This window comes from Monopterus albus, unplaced genomic scaffold (assembly GCF_001952655.1).
Source record: "Monopterus albus unplaced genomic scaffold, M_albus_1.0 scaffold282.1, whole genome shotgun sequence".
NCBI classification, from domain to species: domain Eukaryota; kingdom Metazoa; phylum Chordata; class Actinopteri; order Synbranchiformes; family Synbranchidae; genus Monopterus; species Monopterus albus.
Genome location: NW_018128162.1, coordinates 5,446 through 32,693, shown reverse-complemented (window position 1 = coordinate 32,693; position 27,248 = coordinate 5,446). Strand labels below are relative to the sequence as shown.

General features: G+C 41.6%; 1 protein-coding gene across 1 annotated transcript; it reads right to left on the bottom strand.

The window, feature by feature from the left end:
• Positions 1-1,725: 1,725 nt before the first annotated feature.
• Positions 1,726-26,013, bottom strand: pdgfrb (platelet-derived growth factor receptor, beta polypeptide). Its single transcript, XM_020622584.1, is given in 24 exon segments — positions 1,726-2,379; positions 3,361-3,653; positions 4,161-4,266; positions 4,370-4,465; positions 5,197-5,312; positions 5,466-5,588; positions 5,794-5,906; positions 6,641-6,807; positions 6,932-7,088; positions 8,275-8,385; positions 8,712-8,816; positions 9,378-9,510; positions 9,673-9,767; positions 10,998-11,180; positions 11,183-11,199; positions 11,372-11,495; positions 11,673-11,788; positions 12,925-13,105; positions 13,909-14,065; positions 14,477-14,604; positions 15,023-15,280; positions 15,692-16,000; positions 16,345-16,419; positions 25,517-26,013. Coding segments are annotated over 23 exon segments (3,282 nt in total). The 5' UTR covers positions 16,394-16,419; positions 25,517-26,013; the 3' UTR covers positions 1,726-2,234.
• Between the last annotated feature and the right edge of the window lie 1,235 nt (positions 26,014-27,248).

Below are 27,248 nucleotides of genomic sequence, written 5' to 3'. Positions count from 1 at the left end.
AGTCTATCCGCCACAGCCGTCACACAACAAACATGAAGTCTTTTAGACACCAAGTGGTGGAGGGTGAAAGAAAATGTGTGCGAGCCAGGAGGCAAATCAGCATATCATGCTCAACAGATTAATGCGCTGGTGCCAAATTGCCAAAGGACACAGTTCTCTAGAGACATCTCCATCACTGCTGAACTTTTTTTCCTGCTGGAAAACTGTGGACACGTGGGAGAGGGAAGGAGAGTCAAAGGGCTTTTAGGACTGTGACCCAGGAATCAGACAAAGGCAAAGAGAAAGTGTAATGTGAGAAAATTCATTATGAATGTATGGTGGATGTGGTCTGTTCTGAGTAAGACTTCACATAATGAAAGCAGCTTCTTCCATATTAATTAACAAAAGATTATCATGAATATGTTGGACAAATACCACTCCTGGTTTTAGTATTTCTGATCTGTTTGAACAGCGGGGGAAATGGAGCAAGGCAGCCAGATAAGAACCACTACATTCACATGACTGATCACAGAGTCACACTCCCAATACGATAACACACATTTATTGTCACATTTACAACATACAAAATGACATATAAAAAATACATTTGTAAACGTTAGGGAGGGCTTTGGTACCATAGCGTGTGATACAGTGATTTTGTGCACTTTACATCGTGTATTGAATGCTATAGGAAATAAAATAGTGTTTCAAATGTCAGTACAGAAAATTGAAACATTGTGTAAGTGAAGGTTAAACCACGTGACTGAAAACAAAAAGCATCATTTTCACATGTACACATATGGCTATCTAGGATTTTTGAGTACAGTAGCCCTTTATATCAGCATGCGACAAAAGCTGTCGGTCTATAACAAGGCAACCACGTGTGCCATCTTGTGCTAAGGCAGTGATATGCTGTGTTTATTATTTTCACTTGAGATAGTCACATGTCATCACAGAAACTCAGATTGAAGTCAAAAGCTCTGACTGATGATTCTTCTTGATGATTCTCAGTTGCACATTTCTAGCTTTAACATAGTGTAAATTTCTGTCTTCAGGATGAATATCCACATTTTTCTACATAAAGTGCAAATCTGGCACAGAACTATGAATTAAGCCTACATAGAACAAGAATTCAAAATTCATGATGCAATTCAAAATTCACAAAAGACACACATGACATATAATTCTCCAGAAGAAAAAAAATAGAACAAGGAACATTTGAACTCTGTGGCATAGAAAACTAAGAATAAAGGCACATCATAAAATAAAACTGTATATTTTTGCATTTTATGTCCATAACAGCTTAGAAAAATATTATACTACATACTAATATTATACTATTGTTGGTCAGACTTAAAGTAAGAAAAAAAATTCAACAAAGTTTTAATTCAATTACCCATTTTCCATGTATGGTGGGGGTTTGGTACCTAAAGTTCTGTAAGTGATAAACATTATAGCTACAGTATTTAATTATTATTATTATTTTCAATTTTTATTGTAGAAATCTGCTCCAAAACTTGTCTTAATGTAGAGAGGTGCTGTCGAAGCCTCCTGTGACCCAGACTCATTGAACAGCTCTGGCAGCAGAGCTGAGATATATTAGCTTCTAAAGGTTTTGATTCACTATTCCTAAATTTTCAGTTATTTTTGTTTGATCAGTAAGTTTTGATGTATTCTCATTTATTGTAATTTCATAATGACAGCTATCTGAGGAGCTGGGCAGAGTGTGGCAGATTGTAGTGGAGCGGGGAGAGGGAGTGCTGGGCGGAGCAGAGTGGGCTGACTTGGAGTTTCATGCTACCTTAAGTTGCATACTGTAGGTTTAATATTGTAATTGTTCTTGTCTTGATTGTATTTTGTATTATTAACAGCAAAATTCATACAAAGCAATGAAAAAAAAAAAAAAAAAAAAAAAAATCACCTGCTTTTCAAAAATGTACACTGGTGGTGAACAGTAAATGGAAAATATAGTGAGCACATCTCTACTTACTGTAAGCTATAGGAGTGTGAGGATAGTACCATACTTGTATTATCTCAGGCTTCCAATAAATTGGCCATTTTGCAGTTTCACAGGTTTCAGTATTAAGTGTGAATGAAAAAAAATAAAAAAGGACAAAACTTTGAGGGCTTATTGGAAATACAAAGATTGCCTTCTCAGTGCCAGTTTTGCTACATTCTAGTCTAGTCACGTTTCTGTTTTCAGGCATTTAAAGAGAAAAAAATCGCTAGAAAAGCGCTTTCTGTTCTCAGAGTTCCTACAGGAAACTGTCTTCCACCTCGGCCGATCCGGAAGACCCCAGCAGGGCTTCTCTCTCATTGGTCTCCTCCAGCCTGTCCTCTGGAAGAGTTTCTGCTGTGTCCTGAGACATGGAGTCCGTCTCCTCCTCCAGAGCCAGAGAGCTGAAGGCAGGAAGGACAAAACACAACTTTACACTGTGCACTGCGTCATGTACGACTTACAAGATGACGCATCAGGGCCAGTGTTTATTAATGTCTCTAAACCATCCTGTTTTTCGTCTTCCCTTCAGCAACCACAAGTCATATTTTTAACTCAGAAGCGATGCCATTCACCCATGTGGATTAGACTTGTGTATGTTGTCCACTCCCTACTAAACAAATGGGTCAGGCTGATTTGCTGCTAAACTGATTGATGATTTTTCTTAGTAATCAATAACACAAGAGGCAGAGCTTTTAACTTCTTTAGGATGTTAGCAGAATTTTCCTAACATCCTAAATAAAAGTGAAAAAGAAATGACATCAGTTGGTTTAATGATGCAATGTCAGTAAATGAATTGATTAACTGATACATTGTTGCTAATCATAACCATTCATAAAGAAAATCAGTGATTGTGATGATTATTTCTTACTTTGATTTAAAGAGTATTCTGCCTTTCTATGACATCTTCACTGACATCAGGACTGACAGTTCCCATGAGGACGCCTCAGACCCAAACCACAACGTTAAAGGCTATAGTTAAGGTAAGGAGATCTGTCATCTAAATGTAAGCAAAAGAATGACCTCACTGCCAAAATTCAAAACACAGGTTAACCTGCTGCCACTCCCAAACTGAATGACAACAGTGCAACACGCAAAGTGTTAATTAAAAAAAGTTAACGATAAATTCTGAGAAAAGAACTCTCTGTATGGTCAAACATTTATTTGGCCTTTAAAGCCAACTTGGCTGTGTGTTTATGTATGCTATGAAAACAGGTCTTCATGTCCACGTCTGTAATACAACCACTGTGTCAGCTCAACATCTGGATGAGTGGGAGTGCAGTGAGAAAAAAAAAACTAGCCTTGTTAAGTAAATACATCCTCGTCTTTTTTGCAACCTCAGCATCTGACACACTTCTGCAGCACCTTTTTCAGCAGCTCTGTACCTCGCAGGGCTTTCCGACGGCACGTCAGTGAAAACTTCCTCTGGCTTAGGGTCTGGGAGGGGAATGATGTAGTCATTGTAAGAAGTTATGACTTCCTGTGTGTCTGCCTCTTGTCGGAAGTCTCTGGGGGTCAGGCTCTGGTTGTGGGGGGCTGGGGATACGGGGAGGCCGACGGGGGAGGGGTAGCCAAATGCTGGGCTGGCGATGGGAAAGGGTGAGGTGACTTGGGGCTTGGTGCGGGCTACTGCCGGGTGGTCACTCTTCATGAAGTTGTCGTTGACCTGGCTGTATCTCTGTTGTTGGAACACAATAGTTTGGTTATCTTAGCGATAGTGAATAGAACAGTGCAGTTTGGTGAGCTTGGATGTTGCATAGTAGCATCACAGATTTTAGATCACACCTACTAAAACACTCTACTACTTTAAGAATCAGAGAGGTATCAGACAGATTGTCCACTATCTGAACTGTAATTATCTTCAGTTTTCTTCTGATCCAAACAAACCTGCACAGTTTGCAACTGATGCAAGGTGCTAATTGTCTTGGCTTCTGCAGATATTAATGTGTACACTACATGGGTTTGTCTTGTTTTCATGATTTCCCATCAACCAAAAGTGGGTTAAACAGACCGTACAATGCCTTTGTTTGTCTGCTTTGATTTGCATTAATGATTGTATATAACTCTGCCAAAGTATAAAGTAACATTTGAAGACAAGGACTAAGTGGCAGGATGTCCGAGCTCACAGAAATAACAGAACTCTGGAGGCCTGGATCCAGTGGTGATGTATGTAAAAATAAAGCACCTTTTTATAGCTGTCTGTCAGCATGTTCCCCACACTGTGCACCAGAAAGGAGAACTCAGGCCTCTTCTCAAACTTCTCATCCCAGCACTTCCCCATGATATCATAACTAGAACATAAACAACAAAAAAGGAGCTTATGTCTTAATTTATCTTCAGTTAAGAAGAGTTGTTGGAACGGCAACATGCTGGCAAGGTGACAATAAGACTCACATTCCATCGGAGGCGTGGGCTGGTTTGGCCATTCGGTAGCCCCTCTTCAAAGCACTGTAGAACAACTCATTCATGGGCAGATCAGGGTAGGGGGTTCTTGCTGCAGGCAGCAGTTCAGATACTTATACAGCAAGCTTAGATATCAGAATTCATGCACAGGTGAGAAAGCAAAACTAAAACTAAATCTAAAATCGATCTAACCTAGATTAAACCAGTAATATGAAGTTATGCACACAGAATAACACTGACTCAATCTACAAGATAATTCCCATATTCAACAAATTTCATTTATATTCCAAGAAGAACAACACTGACTGAGTGTTTAAATCACATCTCTTTCACAAGTAAGTGTTTATTTTGAGCCATATCTGTAAAAAATTGGATCTGAAGAGTCAGACTGAAGCAGTGAAACAGAGATTCTTTGGTTATCTCTTACAGAGGCTGGATTGTGAGTTTGTTTTCCACCATAGTGCTTATGGTACAACGTATAAACTGTCTCCTTTGTTTTCATGGTTGTTTCAAAATTAATGGGAAGAGGGTTTAAGAATAAAGCTCACAATACGCTGAGCAAGGAAATGCTGATTTCAAAGGCTGACTGTGCCTAATATGATTTAGACCTCATTCAGTGTGAGGTCATTACAGTTTACAAGACAAATCCAGGAGGAGTCTGGGAGCATTTGTGTGACTTTAACTACTGATAAGGAGTCATACAGGTGATGCTCACACAATGTGACCTATATAAGCTAGAAGATGACTCCTTTATGTGTCTGATTTTCATTTGGACTTCTGTGTTTGCATGTGTAAATCTTATGTGTGTGTTTCTGGACTGACCCAGTGTGAAAATCTCCCAAAGAAGAATGCCATATGACCACACATCGCTCAGGGTGGTGTACAAATTATGGAAAATACTTTCTGGTGCCATCCACTTCAGGGGTAGGAAGGTCTGAATGGAAAAAAGGCCTATTTTGAAACTTTACACATTCAACACAATAGAAAGAGTACAGTTTACAGATACTTATAAGCAGCTTACAGTAAGTGCATTCAGATTTGTGTATATGTTTTTTTCTTTGATTTATACACTTATGTTGCCACTTACGCTGCCTTTAGAGATGTAGTTGGAATCATGCATGATGTCCCTGGCCAGGCCAAAGTCACAGATCTTCACCAGCTTGCCCTCACAGATCAACACGTTCCTGGCAGCAAGGTCACGGTGGACGCACTGTGGTGGAAATGAAGTAAAACCAAATTGATGTTTGTACACTTTGTTTTTCTGCAGACTCACCAAATCATGAATAATGCTTCATGTTTAGCATACAGACATGACTCCCAACAAGTAAGTCAATAAGGGTATTTCTCAAATTGTCTGACTATCAGAGGCTCGAGCAACCAGCTAAATATTTCTGAACCTTACTTTTATATCTTACATTTTTAGAAGCGAGGAACTCCATCCCTTTTGCCACTTGGTAACTGAAGCCCAAAAGATCGTCATAGGTAAGAACAGGAAAGTCACTGATGACCAGGTCCAGTCTGCCGCCACCTGAACACGATGACAAGGTGAGATGATAGACATAAGAAGAAGAGAAGAAACATCTCGTGAATGAAAACAATGGGCTTTATTTTCCTGAACTAGGACACAGAGGTCTAAACCTCAGCTGAAGGCCTGTATGGGTGTGTTCAACACAACCACACAACCAAACGTAAAACTGTCAGTGTCTCTATTGTAATTGTCCTGTATCTATTGTGATTTCTTCCATATGCTGTCCTTTGTTCTGTAAATGTGCTATTTTGTGTTGCAACAAAAGAAAAAAAAAAAAAAACCCTGCGCCCAAGAAAATAGCATATAGAGTTTGAGGCTATCCCAGCCGTGTGCTGGCAGGAAAATAGAGCCCATTGTCTTGTTGCTGGGGAACTCCAGCTGTCCTGTGACTGCATATGAATGCTCTTCATATGCTGTAGTGTGTACATACTATATATCTGTCTATTTTCTCCAGTCTTTGATCAAAAAACAAACTGCAATCGCTGAGATTAAAACTGTTCATGAATTTCAGGTTCATTTACACATACTGTACAAACAGCTAATTTTCCCAGGGATCCTGTACTGTGTCCAGCAAACAGCATCACATCATCCTGTGTATCTTATTCTGTTTCCTGATTACTCTGCTGATTTTTCATGCTTATTTTCATTTACAACACTGAAAAAGTAATTATTGTCAATACCCAAGAGGATCTATAGAGCAACAACATCACAGACACACAGGGCTCAAATCAAACCTTGTTCCTGGTAGATGTCTTGCTGGTAGGGTGACTGGTACGGAGAGGGCTGGATGTCTGCATACTTGATAGTGTCTATCTGCTCCTGCATGGGAACGTAGATTGAGGGCTCATCTTTACTCATGTCCATGTATCCTCCATCACTCTCACTTCCAAAAGACACATATCTGGAAGATAGTGTGGAAAAAAAAAGCAATATACCAAACTGACCTACATCCATTTTTATCCATGGTTCCTCATGATACTGAACAATTTAAAGAATGAAGAGTTTGCACAGTTGGTGTTGCTCACCCTTTTCTCTGGCTGAGTGGAGTGCTCCCTCTTGAGATGAGGCAGCCGTCGTCTTGGTTCTTCTCAGCATAGTACTGCAGGAAGTTGTGCTTGTTCCTGTGCAGGTAGTCCACCAGGTCGCCATAGCGACAGTACTCCGTGACCAAGTACAGAGGGCCTGGTTGAAGGAAAAATCAAATACGGGGAAAGAACAAACAGCAATAGCAAATTAATTTCACTCAGAGAGGGCACACTTACTTTTCACACAACATATATATACATTAAAAATCATATATTCAAATAGATTAAGGTTAACAAAAAATTTGAGCAAGCTATTTAGATTTTATTGTGTGTTTGTTATTTTATATAAGATAATAACTTAAAGTTACTATTTGTCAGTAAATAAATAGATAAGTGGTTTTGTTACCATGCCTAGAAGGGAAGCTGTTGATCATTTGATGACAAGTGTTATGTAATCCAAACAGAACTTAACAGCATTGTTTACATGTGCCGCACAAAGCTTCCCTGTCTCTTCAGTGACCTCTGAAACCACATGAACGTCTTCAGCCTTTGCATGAAATCGCAGCTGTCTTGTTTCTCCTCTTGGGCGCTCAAAGTACAAATAGGATGTTTGTTGCCTCATCAGGTTAAGAAAATAGGCTTTATATTAAAGATAAATCAACAGCATTTGTATGATGAACACACAGTATGGGCCATGAACTTTTATATTAGCATTGAGAATCACATGTCAAACTGTCAAAGCGGTTTTCTATTGCCTCTTAGAAAATGGAACACTACTGCAAACTATACTCACAGCAAATAGATAATGATTTTTCTATAAATCCTTTTGTCAATAGAAACACTTAAAAGATAGCAACTTTAAAATAAACAGCACACACTAGGTTGTGCAATAACACAATATAGAAAACACTAAAAAGCACTGGATGCTTTTTATCTTGTATGAAAATACATTTTTCTTTTTTTTCTGGACAGTGAAAGTAAAAACATTCCTATAAAAGAAAAAACTAGGGTGACATCCTGTTAAATAGTTCAAGCTATGCCAAACTTTACAGCTTTCGATGATCTATTCTTGTCTGATTATTAGTTTTAACACTTCAGAGATGAACCTCAGTGAACCAGAAAAACATTTTCTTCCCTAAAAGGACACTGGCATGCCGGAGCATTATTTATAAGTTTCCTTTCAAAGAAGCTATAATAAAAATATATTTGATGAGTTCACAGCCTAGTGAACCACCAGGACCGCTTCCTCAAAGAAAATGCTCACCGTTGATATCAGTTACAGTACTTTAGTGAGTAAACAAATAAAAATGTAGACAGATGCACAGTATAGCGCTGGTGCTCACCCTGTTTGGTGCAAGCTCCTAGCAAGTTCACAATGTTGAGGTGAGGACCCAAGTGACTCATGATCTTCAGCTCCGACATCAGGGCCTGAGTCTCACTCCTCCTGGCTGTGGCTGAATGAAGAGAGAGAGCAAAACAGAAAAAGTGAGAGATGTGAACAAGTAGGACGGTATGAGGTAGGTATGAGAACAGGAGAAGTAAGCACACTGAGACCAGGACACAGTGCGTCCTTGGCAAACCGTTCAATGACCTATTGGCTGAAAGTCCAGCCAGGCTGGCAACCAAACTACAGCTCAGCAGGCTGCTGCTTTCTCCGCGCTCACAGGAATATGGCAGCGGTGTCACAATATCTGACAGCTATGCAGGGGACTCCACTGTGGTGCCTACATTGTTCACATGCACATGGCTTTCTACTCTGTTTTTACATTGTGTGTCTTACATTTCAACATTTTCACTGCCACTTTTGTGCTGGACTGAGAGTGAGTAAGACCATACGCAGTTGCCTCGACCACCCTGCCAAAGGCTCCTGATCCAAGAGTGCGACCTGAAACACAAAGAAGGGCTCAGTAGGACAGAGTCTGAATGGACCACACATCAAACCTGAATAGACAGGAAGGGCATTTCTGTTCATTAAAATATTAATGTAAATAGTTTTCCCAGTGAAGGTGATCTTAAACGCCGTCTGTACTAGTTAACTATGAATTACTTTTCTAACCACTAGTAACATGTCAACAAGCCCCGAAGTTTAAGTGGAACTTTAAAACTGAGGTGGAATTGAGGCCAAGAAGACAAGTTTGACAAACTTAATTTAGTATTCCAGCGTCTACTATGACCCAGATGACCCAAACCACCCACAGCACCACAGTCACCTGAGGGTACGGGGAGTTGAATTTGCCTGCTCTTGACTGAGCAATAAAGGATAAATGATTAAAGAAGCATCATTAATCTTTTTTCAGATACTTATTATGCTGTGTTTGTGTACCTTTTTTGCAGTACACTTTTTAATGGACTGATTACTTTAGTCTATCACGTCCAAGTCAAGCCCAGTTAATTTGCAGCATCAGCTCTGCACACTGCCATCTGTCGTGTCTTCCTAAAGACCCACCCAGCACCAGGTTGTCTCGGGGCATTTCCCAGGCCAGGTCATAGGGCAGGTGGATGGGGTCCACATAGATGTACTCATGACCGTCCTGGCTCACAGACTCTATCACCTTCCATCTGATCTCATAGCGAGGTTTCTGAGAACACAGAAAAAAAAGCCCATATATGAGAGTAAACCTGCTACAACAAGTCAAAATCCTCCATCTGCCATCTTTTCAGTCACTTTAATTTGTAATTACACATTGCTAACGATATAAGGAACTTAACAACAGACACATGGTTGAGCTGGTCCATCTTACCTTCCTCCATATGGCGATGAGGATGATAAAAGACATGATAAGGATGACCACTAAGGCTAAAACAGCAGACAATATCGCCACCTGGGAGAACAGTGCTACAACAGACAAAAGGAGACAGAGCAGAAGACAGATGGGACACAACATGGTCAATTCAAACAGAGAACATTTAAGCAAGTTGTCTCAAATCCTTAACAGGCATAAAACTTTAGGAACATGTTGGTAACGGGTTGCCAAATACAGCTGCAGTAGAGGTTAATAACTTAAGTACAGATACACATATTTTGTCTTATCATCAAAACAATAGTAAAAACTTTTCAGACTTTAATCTTGTTTTTTGGCAGACCACCATGTGTTTGTTTAGTTTAAATAAAAAGTTTTTTTTTTTTTTACAGTAAAGTCATTTACTGTAAAAAAAAAAAAAACATAGTAAAAAAGTAAACATACATATATTCTACAACATTAATTTTCCTCCAGACATGTCCTTATACTGACACTGAACCACTTAAATGGGACTCTTCACATGACACTGTAGTGGTTAGAAATAAACCGGATTACAGAAGTGATATGTAATAGAACAGTATGTAGTTCATATAGATATTATTTGTAATAGTTATGTAAGGGTGAGCTAAGTGTGTACGGAAGCTTGATCTGTCTCTGGCGCAGGCAAGAATATCTGTGTCCCCCTTGATTAACTTATGGGTCAACATCCTGAGTGACTTCCTCCTCTGATAGGGAATGGATATACGGATACTGCAGCTGTAGCCTGATGTGAACTGTACGAGTGCTCTGTTCAGGTTTAGAGAAAGGAAATGTGCGCCAGGTCAATGTGACCTAGAAGGTCATGTACTGGACAGTTTAGACAATGCTCAGAAGAAGGTGTGTATGTGGGTAGCTGGCATGGGACCGTGTCTTCATGGCTCCGGCCGTGCAGAGCTGTGTGAGTATGAGCAGATAAAGGCTGGGTTAGACCAGCAGAAGAGAGAGAGAAGATGACCATGCTACCGTGAACAGTGTACCACAAGCCCGGCCTCGGAGGGCCGGGGGGAAACGACGACTGACTGGGGCTGACAGGGGAACCGACTCGGGACCGACATCCAATGACTTGACTGACTGGTGCTCTGACAATCTTCTTATGCTTTATCTATCACATTGCAGGAGGAGAGTCTCTGTTCTCTGATCTCTGTTCTCTGTTCCCTAACTACAAGATTATGTGTTTAAATACTACTCTATTCAGAATAATTGTAATATTAAATGATCCTTTAAATTGGGATGGTTTGTCTGAATTAATTTAGTTGGTATCACACTCTAGCCACGACAACACCTACTGCTGGACACCAGTTTGACATCTCTTTTGTCGACAATCCCGGCTTGGTTGCTGGTCTCGCAGCGAACTGTGACCTGCTGCGGCTTGTGGAAGGTCACCTGGCTCCGCACCTGACCGGTTTTACGGGTCTCATTGTAGCTCACATTGGTCAGAATGCTCAGATGATCTGGCTCTGGGATCAGAACGCCGTCTGGTTGCTACACCTGCAGCGGGACACGAGATCGGCAACGTGAAATCATTTAAGTTAGAGAGAGCAGCATAATGTAAAGCCACTGCAGATGCACATTTGAAAGGAAGTAAATTTCTGTGTATGGTCAGCCCCCTGGTGTTCACTGTGTCACAGTTCAGAGATGGGGGGTGGGGGGTGTGACTTACTTGAGCATACTGTCACAGCTGTACCAATGTATGGTTGGGGTTGGGACCCCCTCAGCTTCACAGGTCACCAAGTGTCTTTTCCCTGGGAGGTGGTGGTCTGTCAGGTATTTAATCTGAGAGGGAACTGAACACAGGGAGCGCAGCAATCAGTGAAGAGGATAAAAACAGGAGCCTGTCCTTCATATTTCCTATGTTGCTTTTAGCCAGCCTGTGTTTCCAGTGATGCAGCCTGAAGGTCAAAAGTCTTCAAAAGCACTCTGTATACGGTGATAACTTCATGTTTCTTAAGATGGTCTCTCACCTTGGACCTCCAGGTAAAAAGTCACTTCCTTTGAGTCATCTCCATTGGTGACAAGGACTTTGTACACCCCTGTCTGCTCCAACCTCACCCTCACCAAGGTGAGAATAGTGATGTACCTGAGGTAGAAGAATGTACACAAAAGAGCGAGGACACTTTTAAAACTATGGCTATTCCCCGCTCCTTTACTCTAATATGTATAAGCTACCAAATATTTCTCACAAAAGAGATAATCTGTATATACTAAAGATGACTGGCAGGAGGCTGCACATCACCACTGCTATCTACCACAAAATGGGTCATAGTCTCTTCTCTTTCGATTGTATTTAATGTGAATCAGATATGTCGATGTATTTTCACTGCTTCTGGGAGAGGAAACTAATTTCTACATTTGATTATTTATTTCCAAACCCTGGGCTTTCCTTTTGGGTCTACCCTCCAGGGAACACATCTCCCCTAATCAGTCTGTAAACTTCTTATTAAGCTCCTCCTTATTGCTCACATGCATTTTGGATAATTAGATTTAAAGATTGTGGTCAATGTTACCCACTGATACAAAAAGACGTTGCTTCCGTGCAGTATATGGCTTGGCTGCTGCTAACTGGCTACTCTGAACTCAGAGTATAGTGAACCTGTTTTATTAATTTGTTTATTACCTACTTAGCTTTGCACTTTACTTGTTTTCATCTGATTGATTCAGTTGTGTAATCATATAGTTTTTACCTTGTTATACCATATGCACTATAATATTCATGATGTGCTGACTGACTGTTAGGGTGGGGGTAAATGTGGTTGTTTAAAGTTTAGAGTAAAAATGTGTAGCCCCAATTGATTCTCATTGTTTTTATTTGCGGTGCAGGGCCTGGTGGTGTTTGATTCTCCATCTGTGACCTGAGCTTCTGTCTTTTTGAATTTTACTGTGTTGGCAAAAATGTGAAAACATAGTCCAGTGATTAGAACTTTGTCTGGCATTTTCCTGAAAGACATTTGTTAGTTGTGACAGGTATTTTGTGTTTATAGTTCCAGTGTGATGAATGATGGAGTCCTGCCCTCTGGAGAGTATTTTGTTTCTCTCTACAGAGACCTTATCTAGTGATGACTGACGAAAGCTAGATGCCTCTGGAGGCTTTCAGCCTAACAGAGGTCCTGTGGTAATCGTTTAAATACATTATGACCTATGGTGTTAAACTGTATTATGGAATTTCAGGCATTTTTAGGATAACGGGCAGTTGAAGACTGTGGTTGGATGTTTCACCTGATCTCGTGCTCTTGTCTTGTAGTGATGGTTTTGTCTCCCTTGATGGAGGCTCCGTCTTTGCTCCAGTGGATCTGGGGAGGAGGGTAGGCCTCAATCTCAACTCTCAGCTCCACGTTCTCTTGCAACTTGACTGAAACGATTTCCTGTTGTGCAGATTTTAGGTCCACAAAACCTCGCTCTGAGGGGACAAAAATCAAATCACTAGCAACAGAATGTTCATATTGTACCAATGGAGTATATGGCCAAAAAGAACAAAAAGCTATTTTGGTTGTGAAATGAAAACCTTCAGTTCTTCTTTGGTGTTTAACTACGATGTGTGTACAAGCCCCTTCACTGGACAGGAGGCTACAGACAGTGTACTGTTGCTGTTCAGTGTTGAAATCCGGTGGCCAGACAGTAGCTGTCTTTTCCACCAAGACGTCCAGGACGCACTACTAAACTGTCCTGTTCTCAAGTGAAGCTTGGCGGTTCAAGTTATTCAGGGATGTAATAAACATAACACACCTCACTGCAGATAGAATAAGCATTCACAGACCCAAACACATTCGGGGCTTGTCAAGAAACAGAAATAAGGAAAGTACAGTATGAATCCTGCTTTTATTGGCTCTCAACCTGCTGCTTGGATGGTGACTTACTGTGCGTTAACAGTCAGAACTGGCCAAAGTAAAAACTACATGTGACCTTTGAGTTTATTTTCAAAAAGTCTAAATTCAAAGTTGTGCTACCTCCAGGTTTGAAGTTCTGTTTTTCAAGGTACCACTCAGGGTGTCCACATCATGTCAACATTTATTTCACACTTTGAACATAAATAAATGGAAATGATCTTCATTTCCTTTAAAAGAAGCATCGCTCTCACCTAAACTTGCAGTGGTTTACATAATAAGCAGTCTACTCTCTGTCCGTGAAACACAATAATAATCTGTCCAACATCCGTTTGTTTTTAGTTGTGTGTGTGTGTGTGTGTTTGTGTGTGTGTCTAACCGAGCACAGTGATGGCGATGGCGGCAGTGGCATCCTGGTCGTGGACACTCTCACGGACATGGCAAACATACTGTCCACTGTGGGCCACAGTGACACTGGGGAAGATCAAGAAGGAGCGCACAAGCAAGGCGGACAGGACGTCTGTCAGCGCCTCAACCTTGGACAGAGAAACGACATCAGTCTGAATGGTTTTTATATACTGCAACTCTTGGCACCACACATTGGTGAGAGGTGGGAACTATTGCATGACCTGTTGCAAAGACCACATGACAAATTCAGCCATGAAACTGTGTGATGCTCTCTCCATAAATAGCTTTTTAAAATATATATTTTTAGTAAAAATGTTTGGAAATTTTCCCTAGATACTGTATAAAGCAGAATGTCTTCTACAGTTACAGTTTCCACATCTGATCCCAGCACCATGTGTTATGAGTACAGTTTCACAGAGGGATAAAAACTGAGGTGTGTCTCCACATCTTGATGCAATTTGGGCTTGGTCATGAGGCCTGAATGTGATCCCAAAGGGAACGCTGAACAAAAGTGTTTGTTCTGTTCCACTCCTACTCACTTCTCTTTTGGGGATATCCCAGGAAAAATACACTAGGTCAACTCCGTGCACTGTGCAGTTCACTGTCAGTGGTTCGCCCTCCTTCAGGAAGGTCTTTGACGCATTGATGTAGGTGTCAATGGCCCCAGCTATCGGGATGGGAAAAGAGAATGCAGAGGAGAGAAGGAAGAGGTGGTGATGTGATACATTAAAAACAATTCACTGCAAATCAATCATTAAACAAAACCCTGAAACCCGATATTGGTAGCTGGCTCCTATAGTTCCATCTCAGTCAACAAATGTTTGCACTTCCACATAACTATAAAATGTTCTTAAAACAGTGTGGGAATAAATTATATTTTTGGACATGCAGTTTGTAGAAATTTGTTGGACATTTATGGGACTTTTTATGATTGTGCTTTAAAGAGAAACATGAATAGGTTGGGTGTAGCGTGAACATGAATTACAGGGGCCAACTCTATGGATTCTCTGGAATTTCAGCACACATGGGGGTGAGTTATCATTTTTATGATTCTCTAACCAGTGTCTTAAAGCTGAAACACCTACTGGCGATGCTGATGACGTTGAAAGCCTGAGACTCTTTCACCTCCCCGTTCAGTTCTCCACGACACACGTAGGCTCTGTCCTCCAGCGGAGCCTTGTACCCCTCACTGGGGACATACAGCCCCCTCACGGGCATGCCGGTGTCCTCCTCATACAGAGTGACGTTGATACTGGGGTTGGTGACCACACAGGGGACGATGCTTTCCTCGCTGGTTCTGGATACCATGCCATGGGAGCTCTCTATGAACCACACATCAGGGTCTGGAGGCAGGTAGATACAATAAGTGACTGCTTTGTTTATATAAATTAAGCAACAAAGAATTCCATACTAAATACTGATTTTATAGTTTTAGGTATACAATTAATAGCTTACTCTTTCAGCAGTTAGTATACAGGAAATGAACAGATGTTATCATTTTATACTAATACTAAGTCAGACATCAGTGGAATTGAGACTTGCCAGTTTCCTTTTGTTTTGTTTTGATTTCCAAGATTTCCCTGCAGCTGTCTCAACAACATTGTCAATTTTAATTTCCCCCCTTTTCACAAAACACTGAGACTGGTGTGCTGAGGCAGTCTAAATATGACCTTGCTGTCAGACACCTTTAACTATCTACTGTACATGGCACTAAATTGTGATGTTTAATCTATGGTAAACAAACCAGTCCTCACCTGGGACAAACACAGCCACCTCTTTAGTTTCTCCAGTGTCTACATCAGTGCATTGATACACCCCTGTGTGGTTCCAGCTCACGTTCCTCAAGGTCAAAACACTGGATGTGGCACTGCTTTTTGCAGTTTGGTAGCTCTGGCCCTCAGTTTGGACTTGGAAGTACGGTACATCATCCTTCCGCATCTCCCAGGTCATCTCCCCTGATCCAGAGCAGGTAAGGGTGAGAGAAACGCCCTGGGCTAGGATGAATTCTTTGTCATTAGGTGTGATCTCCAGGCAACACAACTCAGCACAGAGGTAGAGAAGAGCTGCAGTTGACAAGAACAAGGAAAAAGGTCAGGCTAGAGGTCAAAAAGACAGCAGCATGAAGTCAAAGGTTAAATCGGATGTGTTCTATCTCTATATGATGAAGGATTTGAGGTGCCTGGAGAGGACAATGATGCCATGTCAATGACAAATGTATTGACAGATCTAGGTAAAATGTGAGAAGTCATTTTGAACTCATTCATTGTCCTTCGCATCAAAGTATTGTGTTATCTCACTGTGCAGCTACTGCTAATCCAAAAGTGTAAAATACCAAAGTATGGCATCACATTTTTCACACCTCTGCCACAAAACCTGTCTAAAAATTTTCATTTTCTTGAGTTCTTACCTGTAACTGTGACTGTGAGGTGGAACCTGGACGCTGCCCCCCTTCTCATTGTGGGAGCCCTCAGTTTACCCTTTTCTGCAAGAAAATAAGATGGAATGCCAATTCTAGTTTATCCCCATGTGACATTTTTTGGAAATATTTTGCCTCACATAAAAAATGATTTTCATCAAATTCACTCACAATAAACAACAGCAGGAAAATCTAGTTTGAATTCACCTCAATTAAGAAACAATAAGAAAAATGGATTTATTCCTGCCCTAAAAATCACACTGCATGTCAAAACAATCTGCTTCCAGTCAAAGAAAATGACATAAACCTATGCTCTACTCATGCTACAGGCAACAAACAAAATTTCATTTGTTGTCAGGTTGCATTGTTTCATGGCTTCTGGCCTGTGCACAGACTCTGAGGTGCAGATGCAGCTCACCCTGGAAGTATTTGATGCCTCACTGCACCAGGACAGAGCGACAATGTCTGGCTCTTTTTGTTCCTGGTCCACCAGCATTCTGCCCACTGACAAACAGGTCACTGTGTGCAGCTTTGTAACACGCTCACTGGCAACAATGCAGCGTCCAAGCTATTCTAGAGCCGTGCTGAGCCATTAATTGGTTTTGGTGTAAACAAAAGTGAAAATGAGGGCATTCACACAGGCCGCTGACACAGGAGTGTAGTCAGAGGGTTGCTATGGTTTTGTGATACTATTGAGATATCATGTTGTACACCACTGTGATACCAGCATCTCAGATTTAATTCAACAGTTATTGAGGTCAAAGGTCACTGATTAACCACTCTTAGTCAAGGCCCTTTAATGTTCTGCCGGTAATTTCACTGCAGCGTAAGAGGACAGAGGAAAAGATTGTGGGGGCGGTTGTTGTTATGTTTGGGATGGGGGTAAGGCCTGTAGCACACAGACGTCTGGAAACAGTTAAGGATGGATCACAGGCCTGTGTGCAAGAGGGTGGGAAATAGAGAGAGGGCGGAAGCGAGCCTTGGGAAGAGCGAGGGTGGAGGAGGAAGAGAAGAAGGGAGCCAGTGGAAAACTTATGAAATGGATCTTTCTCCACTTGATAATGCAATACAGCATTACACTGTATTTTAAGAAGATGGATTGTGGTATGGATTATGTAATTCAACGTGTGTTTTGAAGTTTCTCCATGTAATCTCTAATTCTTGAAAGTTTTCTCATTTATTAATTGCACCTTTGGCACAGTTTCATGCCAAAGTTAATGACTTTTAACCCAGATATAAAAGAGATAAACTTGATCTGCTGTGGAGAGGGATTAAGCGTTCCATGACTAATCCAAAGCCATTTACTCAAACCAGATACACATTGTCTCTCTAAATTAACTGCCTTTGGCACTTCCGCTCCCAAAACGAAATGCTCTTGAGTTGCTCTAAAAACATGACTGGTCTCTTTCCTCCCCCGCCTTCTGGTTTTAATAAAAAGGGGAGAGACAGAGAGAGAGATGTTTTTTTTTCTGTCACAGCTGATACACATGCACACATGAACATTGTTGTTGGCACATAATGAGTGCTGCATGCCAGCATAATGCTAAAACTCACACTGTACACACAGACACACGCTCTATTACCCCCCAAGCCTTCACACACACACACACACACACACACACACACAAAACAAGGCCTCTCCCCCTCTTCCCCTTTTTGTCGCTGGTGTCCATGTACAGTTCACATTCCCACAGTATTTTTCTAAAACTTTCCCAGGACCACTGATACACTTGGGATTCCACTGGTGACGACGGCAAGAGCAGAGGGGTCACCTCCTCCCTGGGGGCCCCAGCACACAGCAACAAGGGACCGTCCACAGAGGAAGCCATGCATCAGTGCTTATGAGTACCAGTAACCTCAGTGTCGGTGATGGTGACTTTGAGCGACAACAGCCAAATGCGGCGACGCCAAAGGCATGTGTCACTTGGCAGGGTGAGAACAAACAGATCTTAATGTGGTTGGCTGCCGAAGCTGTCTTTGCTTTACAAAAGTGTTATGTTGGGGCTACTGTAGGATGGGAATTTGCATCTGAGATCCAACATCAGAAAACATTCTTTGCTGAAAAAGAATGTGTGTTCATGTCTTGTTTTGCAATCATCGTAAAGGATAAAAAAAATAAAGTTTGGCTGGTGCAACATAATGAGGTCTCTACATTAATCGATGGACGGTGAGGAATCTGGCCCTCAAAATGGAGTGTACTGACTAGGATCAGAGGGCCAAAAGGAGTCAGGAGACAACATTAAAAAGACTTTGAATAGTGAACATAACATTAAGAAACGGATGCAAGACGTAAGAACATGCAACACGAACATCAAAGTGGACACGAAACATGTCAATGTCAGTGTCTTAGTAAAGTCTTTGAGCTTGAAGTGACCAGACAATGTTATGAGACGTTAGAAAGGACAGAGCACAAGTGAATCTGCCAAGAAGGTTTGGCAGAGTTTCAGTGACTCTGTTTCCTACTTAATAAAAACACTTTGGACCAGTTTGACCCCCTAAAAACACAAAGCTCCTCTTTGAACCATAGATACAACAGAGTGTTGCTTCAGACCATTTACAGGAAGAAACATCCACAATATCCATAAACCCAGTCACGTCTAGTAAAGTGGTTCTCAATCTCAGGATAAGATCTTGTCATTATGACTTTAAAAACATTTTTCTAACCAGAAGATTAGCGTTGTCTTTTTAATCATTGAAATGGGATGCTCCAATCCCACAGTGATTATAGAGGTCTGAAAAAGTGTTTGTGTAAGATATGGCATAACAATCACCATGAGGGATAAACTGTCATCCTGACATAAAGGTTTTCCCACAGATGCTGGGAATTTGGTGGCTGATTGACCCTTCCTCAGTTTTCGTAAACAACCCCGCTACACTAAGAGTGTGACCCGCTAAAGAAGAAGAATGCTAAAATCAACCTCAGTGAGATGCACACAGCCCACGCATGGCCTCGGCATACAGCTCAACGAGTCCCTCACCAGCCTGTAAAGCCACCTCTGGGACTATCTGCAGTATATATACTGTAGCTGTATCTTTTATTTAAACATCTGGCAGTGATGAAGCAGTCCTCAGTGAGGTGGGAACTGCTTTGCAGCCAAGTGTTTGCTTGAGTATGTCCCAAGGGAGGAAAGGGTGAACATGGAAAAAGAAGGAAAAAAGAGTAATCTATAACAAAAGAGAAAAGGAGGTCCAAAAAGCTTGTTAGAGTGCAGCTGGAGAGCTTTAGCTTCCTGTACAGGGAAACTTTCTGGCCTTGTGTGTGGGGTAAACAAGTGATGCATCAATGACACAGCAAACCACCACAACCAGTAACCAAAGCCTCATGGACACAAGTGATGCCACAATGAGTAAATGACCAGTTGGCCTTAACGAAACTTCTACAAAAGAGAAAAAGAGCCTTAGTGTAAATACCAAACTGCACAAAAATATGCAAACTCGCAATCAGAAATGAGGAAAAACAAAAACACAGAGCAAAGAAAAAAGAAACGCTAAACAGAAAACAACAATAAACATGCAAGAGCAGACCAATTAGACCAATGACAAAGCAAGATAAACCACTGGCACGCCACAAGGATATACTGCAAACAGCACCGGACAGTGGAAAACACTGCAAAGGGAGCATGCAGACAGTTTATGGGAAATACCACATCACAGGATAAAGTGGGACAGCAGAGGGAGCACACACACAGTCTCACATCACAGACGGCGATGTTTACGCCGCTGAAGTGTACAGGAAGCTGTGATCTGCAAAACAAACATCTCCAATTCAACTGTCGCTTCTTTCCAATGCACACAATTATAGTTGACAAGACAAAATATGAGCTATTACAGAAACAGAACGCTATATTAGGACATGTACTAAATAATGGCACTAGACTTGCTTGAATAAATGCACATGCCATATTCATCTTCTGTGGTTTTCTGTTTTAGAAGGATGTCAGGTCTTTGACATGTCTCAGAGCAGCGGGACTCTGGCGAGTTCTGTGGGAAGAAAATGACCCCGTGTGTCTTTGTTAAAACAAACTTCCATTTTTACCACTCTTCTTGGACAGACCAACCCTCTTGAGAAAAACCTTCTGGTCCCCGGGCCGCAGGCCCACAATGCAGCGCTCCCACCCCAGACTCACTGTCCCTCAAAATGACTAATACACATTCTTGCTAGAGCTGTAATAATGACTGACAAACTGTAGGACCATGAAATTGGATATCACATGTTACTGTGAGCAAAAAATGCTACAGAGCCTCTCTTTGCATCATAATAATCCATCTTTCATGTTGTAAAGATAAGGGAAAGGCAGTGAGCCCTCAGACATGCTCACATATCTACAAATATCTGTCTTAACATACAGTATTTACAGTAAAGCTGCAGCAGCATTACAATAACTGATTTTGTGGCCACTTGGGGGAAACTGTAAACACTACCTTATAAACTGATAAGGCAGATTTGTTAGGAGCAAAATTAGCTTTTGGCCACCTGGCAAAAGAAAGTCCAATGCTCACTCTGTTTTAACTTTGTTTTTGGTGTCTACCAACCAAAAACAGCACTGATGAGAGCGGTGAGAATGAACCAGAACAGTAAAGTTATAAGCCAGAAAACCAAAACAATGACCTGAAAGATGTTAAATTGCTCTGCAGAGCTGAAGTAAACTGCAGGGTCGGGTGATAATTCTCTGTGGGTTCATCACTATCAGCGCCCCCCCCTTAACACGTTAATATAAAAATACTGTTTTTATCAGCTGAAATTGGCACATTTAAACTTGGATACCCTCACTCACTAAAACACTTTATATACTATCACTACATATTTCACCACTCTAGAAACCTTTGTGCTGCAGGACAGACTGCGGGGGCAGAGAACTCTTCATTTGTTATTACAATATCAGCCTGACAGAAATAGTTTAAGATTTTTGGCTCACTTACTCTGACCCCCAGTTCTGCAGCTACACAGCTGGACACAGCGTTAAAACGTTCCGTATCAGCAAAAAAAGCAGCTTGTATCCTGTAACTTAAGAGCCTGAAGCTGCACTGAAGCCATCTCAGATTTGCAGCATCAAATTCTGGTGTATTACAAAACAAATCCCTTGCTCTAAATCCCGTTCATAAATCTTCCTCTGATTTTGCTTTCACTCTGACTGTGAGGTCTTCCCTCAGCAACCAGTGGCTCTGTGCTCATGCTGAAGCAGCACATGTTTGGGAAACTGTGGATTTTGGTTTGTTTGCTTCCAAACAAGAGTTATAAATGCCATTTGTAGTGGTGGTCGGGGGATGCAAAGAGCTTCTGGGTAAAACTGATGGCTGTAGAATGACAGCTTTAGATGTGGCTAGTGTTTGATATCAGTTTAATGAGCTAATTTTCTACTCATTTGGCAACCTAAATTAAAGAAAAAGAAATTAAGATAACAAAAACTAAAGCGGGGGTTGTCTTTGAAGATTTCTTTCCCCCCCTGTTTTCTTGAGCAGTACATCTTTGGGTTTCTGCCAGTTAGGCTGTAATTTTGTGTTTAGCCTACATTGCCCCCAGCAACTCTTTCTGTTCCTAGGGAATGCAGCAGTATCAGATTTATTTGCTAACCTAAGCAGTACTACACTGTCCCACATTTCTTTACTAAAACCTCCCCACCCACGTGCAGGGTACAACACCCCACCTCCCCTTCTTTTTCTTGCACACTGACAGTCTCATGAGCACTTGTAAGGCTCCAACTGGCCCCTTGAGAAATGGTGGACGCCTACGCACGCTTCAAGTCCCTCTGCTCTTGCACACCTACAACCCCCCAAAAAGATAAAAACAAAAACAGCTGAATACAATTAGGACTGACTGGCTTTAAACTCCACTCATCTACCTAAACGCAATAATGCTGAGACGCAGGATAACAGTGACCCAGGTCAAACATCAATCTGAGCAATAATGTAGCATTTTTTAAAAATAATTTAGAGGGTTTTTAATATAATTTATAGTATTTGTGCAGTTTTGGCATGCTGGGAAATTTTTATTTTATGTAGAATTCTGTTAACGTAGACATAATTACTCTTATTTGAGTGTAGTTATTTGCCTGGGTATTCTAAAGGTTACATTTACTCTGAAAATGGCATAACAGTAAGACAAAATGAGACAAATCCAAAGAAGTCTTCATTTTCCATTAAGTGGAATATTCTTATCTTGCAAAAGCAAGATGCTGTTTTTCTTTGTCCTCCTGTCTCACTGCGTTGTATCACCGAGCATGTTTTAGTTGGAGCAAGAGAACGTGCGCTGCTTTGAAAGAATCTGATGGAAACTAAAACCTCCTGTAATCTATGTTTTTCCTTATGCAGTGAATTCAGAGATGATATCGTAATACTTTTCTAATATTCTAGCCATTCAGGGGTGGAAGACAGGGTCAGATCCTTTATTTAAATAAACTAATAACACCATGTTAAAATGTTTCAAGTATTTTTACATGTAGAAGTTCTGCCTTCAAGTTTTACTGAAAGGCCCTGAAATACACTGAGATGTTTCCTGCAGCAGGCTGTATGAGATCAGTGCCATTCTGACATCTACAATATATGGTAAAACTTCTTTTCACAAGTTTTTCATTGGCTGAATATGAACAAGTTTGACTGCTGACGGCAGTGATGGTAAGGAAGCTGCGTTGTTATCTCACTTCATCTTTCATATCATGAGATGTTGTAAGTTCAGGCTAAACTGAAAAATTGTTTCACAATAAAGTGGAGGAAAAAGTAATAGTATGAAGCAGCATAAAACAGAAGTATCCACACAATGTACGAGTACCTCAGTATTGTGTTTAAAAACAGTGCTTGAGTAAATGTGTTTTGACCACTGTGCCCACATGTTTGGACAACCTCGCTGTTCCACATGTAAAAATGACACATTTCTTTAGGATTTTAGGGCTGATTTTCTTCTGAAAGTTTGGTATTTTAACTGGTATTGTGGTATTGTAAGACCTATTTCCTCAAGGAGCCGTCCTGCAGGAGTGACTGTGCTCGCTGGCCGAAGATGAGATGCAGCTGCCTGTCAGCTCTGTGTGAGTGGGTGGTAGGAAAAGAAGGAGGGAAGGAGGGGGAGACCAGATGGATGGGCGGCTGTACAGGATGCTGTATCACAGTGCCACTTAGTGCTCTTCATTAAAGCTTTATAGCACAAGTATAGTTTATACACACAGCATTAAAGAAGTGATGACCTATAGCAGGGAGATCAAACTTACTCCCTTACAAAGAAACACCAGCTCAGTTCAAAAGTATGGATGATGAATCATGAATCATCCAAGAAGTTACCACCATAGAATGAGTCAGAGACTGCTATATTTAAATTTAATCTACACTCATCAATAAGCCCGTCATCGCGTGATGTCTGAGAGCTCTAAGACGTTTGTACACTGTATACTTCATCCTGATGCAAATGTTACTAGTTGTTCAACAGCTGTGTTCAGCTCACCGAGGATAAATCACAGGAAGGCGGAATGGGATCAATGTGTTTCAAAAGTTGCTGCTGAGCTCAAACTGATACACGTTAGAACACATGTGAGCTGAATCAGACCCCTCGCATGTTTTCTGCATGGTCATAATGTGAAGCACATTTCCTCAGCACGGCTGGTGTGCAGGGACTCCGAAGAGCCAGGAAACAGCTGATGATGAAGGATTAGTCCTGGCCTGGAGAGTGGAGTCACCTGGGCCATGCTGCATCACAACCGGGAAGAAGGGCTCTGCTGCAGTACATACCAGCAGCCTGACGCACAGGGTGAAAAATCCCCACTACTCAAGACACAAATGAAACTTCACTATGTTTTACAAATCTGTACTATAAGGATTTGTCAAAGTAAATGTACTGAGTCCAAGATGGTGCTGGAAAATGTTCCACAAATAGAATCCAGATGGTAAAACTATGAAATGAATGCAATATAGCCTAATACCCTTGATGGTAAAACTATGGCATGCATGCAGTTTTCCAGCAGCTCGTCTGTGACAACAGCACCAAACGATGCCTTGACCAGAGGACCAAAGAAGATCAAAAAGAAGAAGAGGAGAGCAGGAGACCCCAAACAGATACCAGCATTGCCCTGATCACAACTGATGCTAATTCACATGCTCTCATATCACAAAGGTTATCTCTAAACAGAAGATGTATGTGGCGCTAACGCAACCAACAACTACACACCACAGCAGACACACATGGCAGGGCAATGGGAAGGCATTCAGCTGCACATATGGGGGATTAGAGTGAAAAGACAAGCGTATCCCCTCTGTCTCGGCCATAAAATAGCTAACATTGCTATTATTATTATCATCCAGATACTAAAACCTTCTTTTGGGATCAATGCGAGGAGATGACTCAACAAATTGTTTAATAGAGGGATGACCAAAGCATAAAGCTATAAATTGAATCTGGTATGCGTTATCACTATAAGGAAAGCCATCCACTGTTCAAGAGGATGCTGGTGACAGGTCCGATACACAGCCACAGCCATGGCTTTTAAATTAGTTTCTCTGTATAGCTATGCAGATGAGATTGATTCTGTTAGGGCCAATAACAGGGGAGGAAAGAGACGGATGGTTTGGTAGTAAGGACCGTCCGTTCACTCAGGGTGACTGAAGAGGGATGTATAAACAAGCCCTTTAACAGTGGAGCACATACAAACAACTTGCACTATATAGCCCAGTGTGTGTGTTCGTGTGTGTGGGACCCCGGGATACCTTGTCAAACGGGTTCTCTTAGTGAGAAGATAAACATTGTTAAAATTGCTCTTTGTAAAGAGTGAAAAGGTGTCTATACACAGAGATGCAAGCCATCGCCATGTTTGAACAGGTTGCTCACGACCTTTTCAAACTGTATATCCTGGTGTGTGCACAGTCACGTATATGGGTTACAACTACCACCAACTAGCAAGTTTAACAAACACAACACAAACACAACAAAACAGACTTTAGTATTAAAACCAGACATTTTTGGGCTTCAGGTATTAAATCAGATCATTTTCTCAGTGTAAATGAAAGAATGGTGTATGAACTGTAAGGATGAGGTGCATCCTCTCTGAGACAGACAGCTATGAAGTGTTGCATGTTTCCCTGAGTTACACAGATTTGTGGAGGAGCCTACGTACATCTTCACTTCTGCCAACAGCTGCGACTAAAAGTAAAATCATGACAGTGACAGAGAAGTAAGGCCTCTTACCTTCAGAGAGATCCTAGAAACACAGACAAGTCTTCCCGCGCTGTCTAAGGAGGTTGCCAGCCAGCAGTCGCTCTCCTCCTCTTTCTGAAATCAGAGGAAGGATTTCCAGCTGGCTGTCTCTACAGGGGCTGCTGCCTCAGACGTATAGATCCGTCAGATGTTCAGAGTCTGAGGTTAATCTCTGTGGTCCCGGGAGCCCACTGGAGGAGGCACCACTCTGTGGCCGTCTGTTTGTTTAGTCAAATCATAACACCACAGGAGTCTCCTCTCTCTCTCCTCTCTCACACTCTGAAAAAAGACTGGCCACCGCACCAAAGAGCACATTAAGGGTAAAAAAAAATGTTCACATGCACACAGATATACAAGCACTCCTTCCCTGACAGAATTGCACTGAGGAGAGTGTCAGTGGTCTGACCCTGCTGAAGCTGAGAGTGAGCAGAGAGGGAGAGGAGGGAGGGAATAGCGAAGGGGAGCTGAGCCAAAAGCAAGAGAGGGAAGTTTTAAAAAAGGAGCAAATAGAAAAAGATAAAAATGCAGAGGGAGAAAACTTCAAAACACAGATTGAATGCTTGTTGTTCTTGAGCTCCCGAGCTGGAGTGATTTGTTTATGAATGGAGTGGCAAGCAACTGGAGGTGAACTGAGACAGTCGCTGTTGGCAACAGCAATCTGGCCCGCATCTAACCGCGCTATAAAACAACAAACACAATAAAAAGGAAGAGAAAGAGTGAGAGAGCGAGTGAGAGGTCCAAGCTGAAAAAGTTTTTGGCAGAGCTGAGGGCGGCCTGCTTTGGAAACAAGCATGGACGTCTCGGTTTCTCAGGAAAACGACTGCACTTTACACAAGCGCACTGCTAAAATCAGGTGGAAATGTCAGTTTTCTACGTGGCTCTCTTCCTAATTTCATCCTTTCCCAGGATATGAGTGAATGGTTTGAAATTCATAATGCAACCCTGCAGCTTTTGGTGGCCTTTTCTCTGTAGTAAGGGGTTGAGCCAGACAGTGGGAAGGAGGGAACAGGGGCCAAATTGGACACTAACCATGTTCTCCTCTAATTGTGACAGCAAATCTAAAAGCCCTGCTAGCAGTAATTAGAGAGCCAGCAAAGCACTGGTTATTAGATAGGAGGGGAGCAACAGCACACAGAACTGTCCCACCTAAATGTCTGTCTAAATCTATACATGTAATTAACACCGCTGTGCAATAAAACTGTTCTAAACCCACCACTTTAACCCCATAAATCTACTGATGGATGTTCTAGTGCTTGCACCGTCATTTAAAATGTAGCTATCGGTAATAATACCTGATGTTTACATATGCAAATACTCCTCCATACACTATTTTATCAGCTGGCGATAAGACAAGCACTCTGTTTAAACATCCTGTAACAAACCACAGCTCTAACAGGACACACTGGGCTGGAATATCTAAATGTTTAAGAGTGAAGAGGTGTGTGTCTAGTGCAGACACTGCATTTTGTTACCATTCATTTTAGCATGTTGTAACAATGGCATGGTGGAGAAGGACAGCACAAGGAGGTGTCTGTTGCTTCATATTTGGCAGCTGTCCTTTATTCATACAGCTTGACAAGAGTGGCAAACCGCTTAACCAACTGAACTCCAAATCACTGTGCTACAACAATGCCAAGCGTATTCAGCCTATCTCAACAGCTGAAGTGCGGTTTCTCTTACGGCTGCTCTGGATTGTTGCCATAGCTTGCAAGTTTGTGTTTTG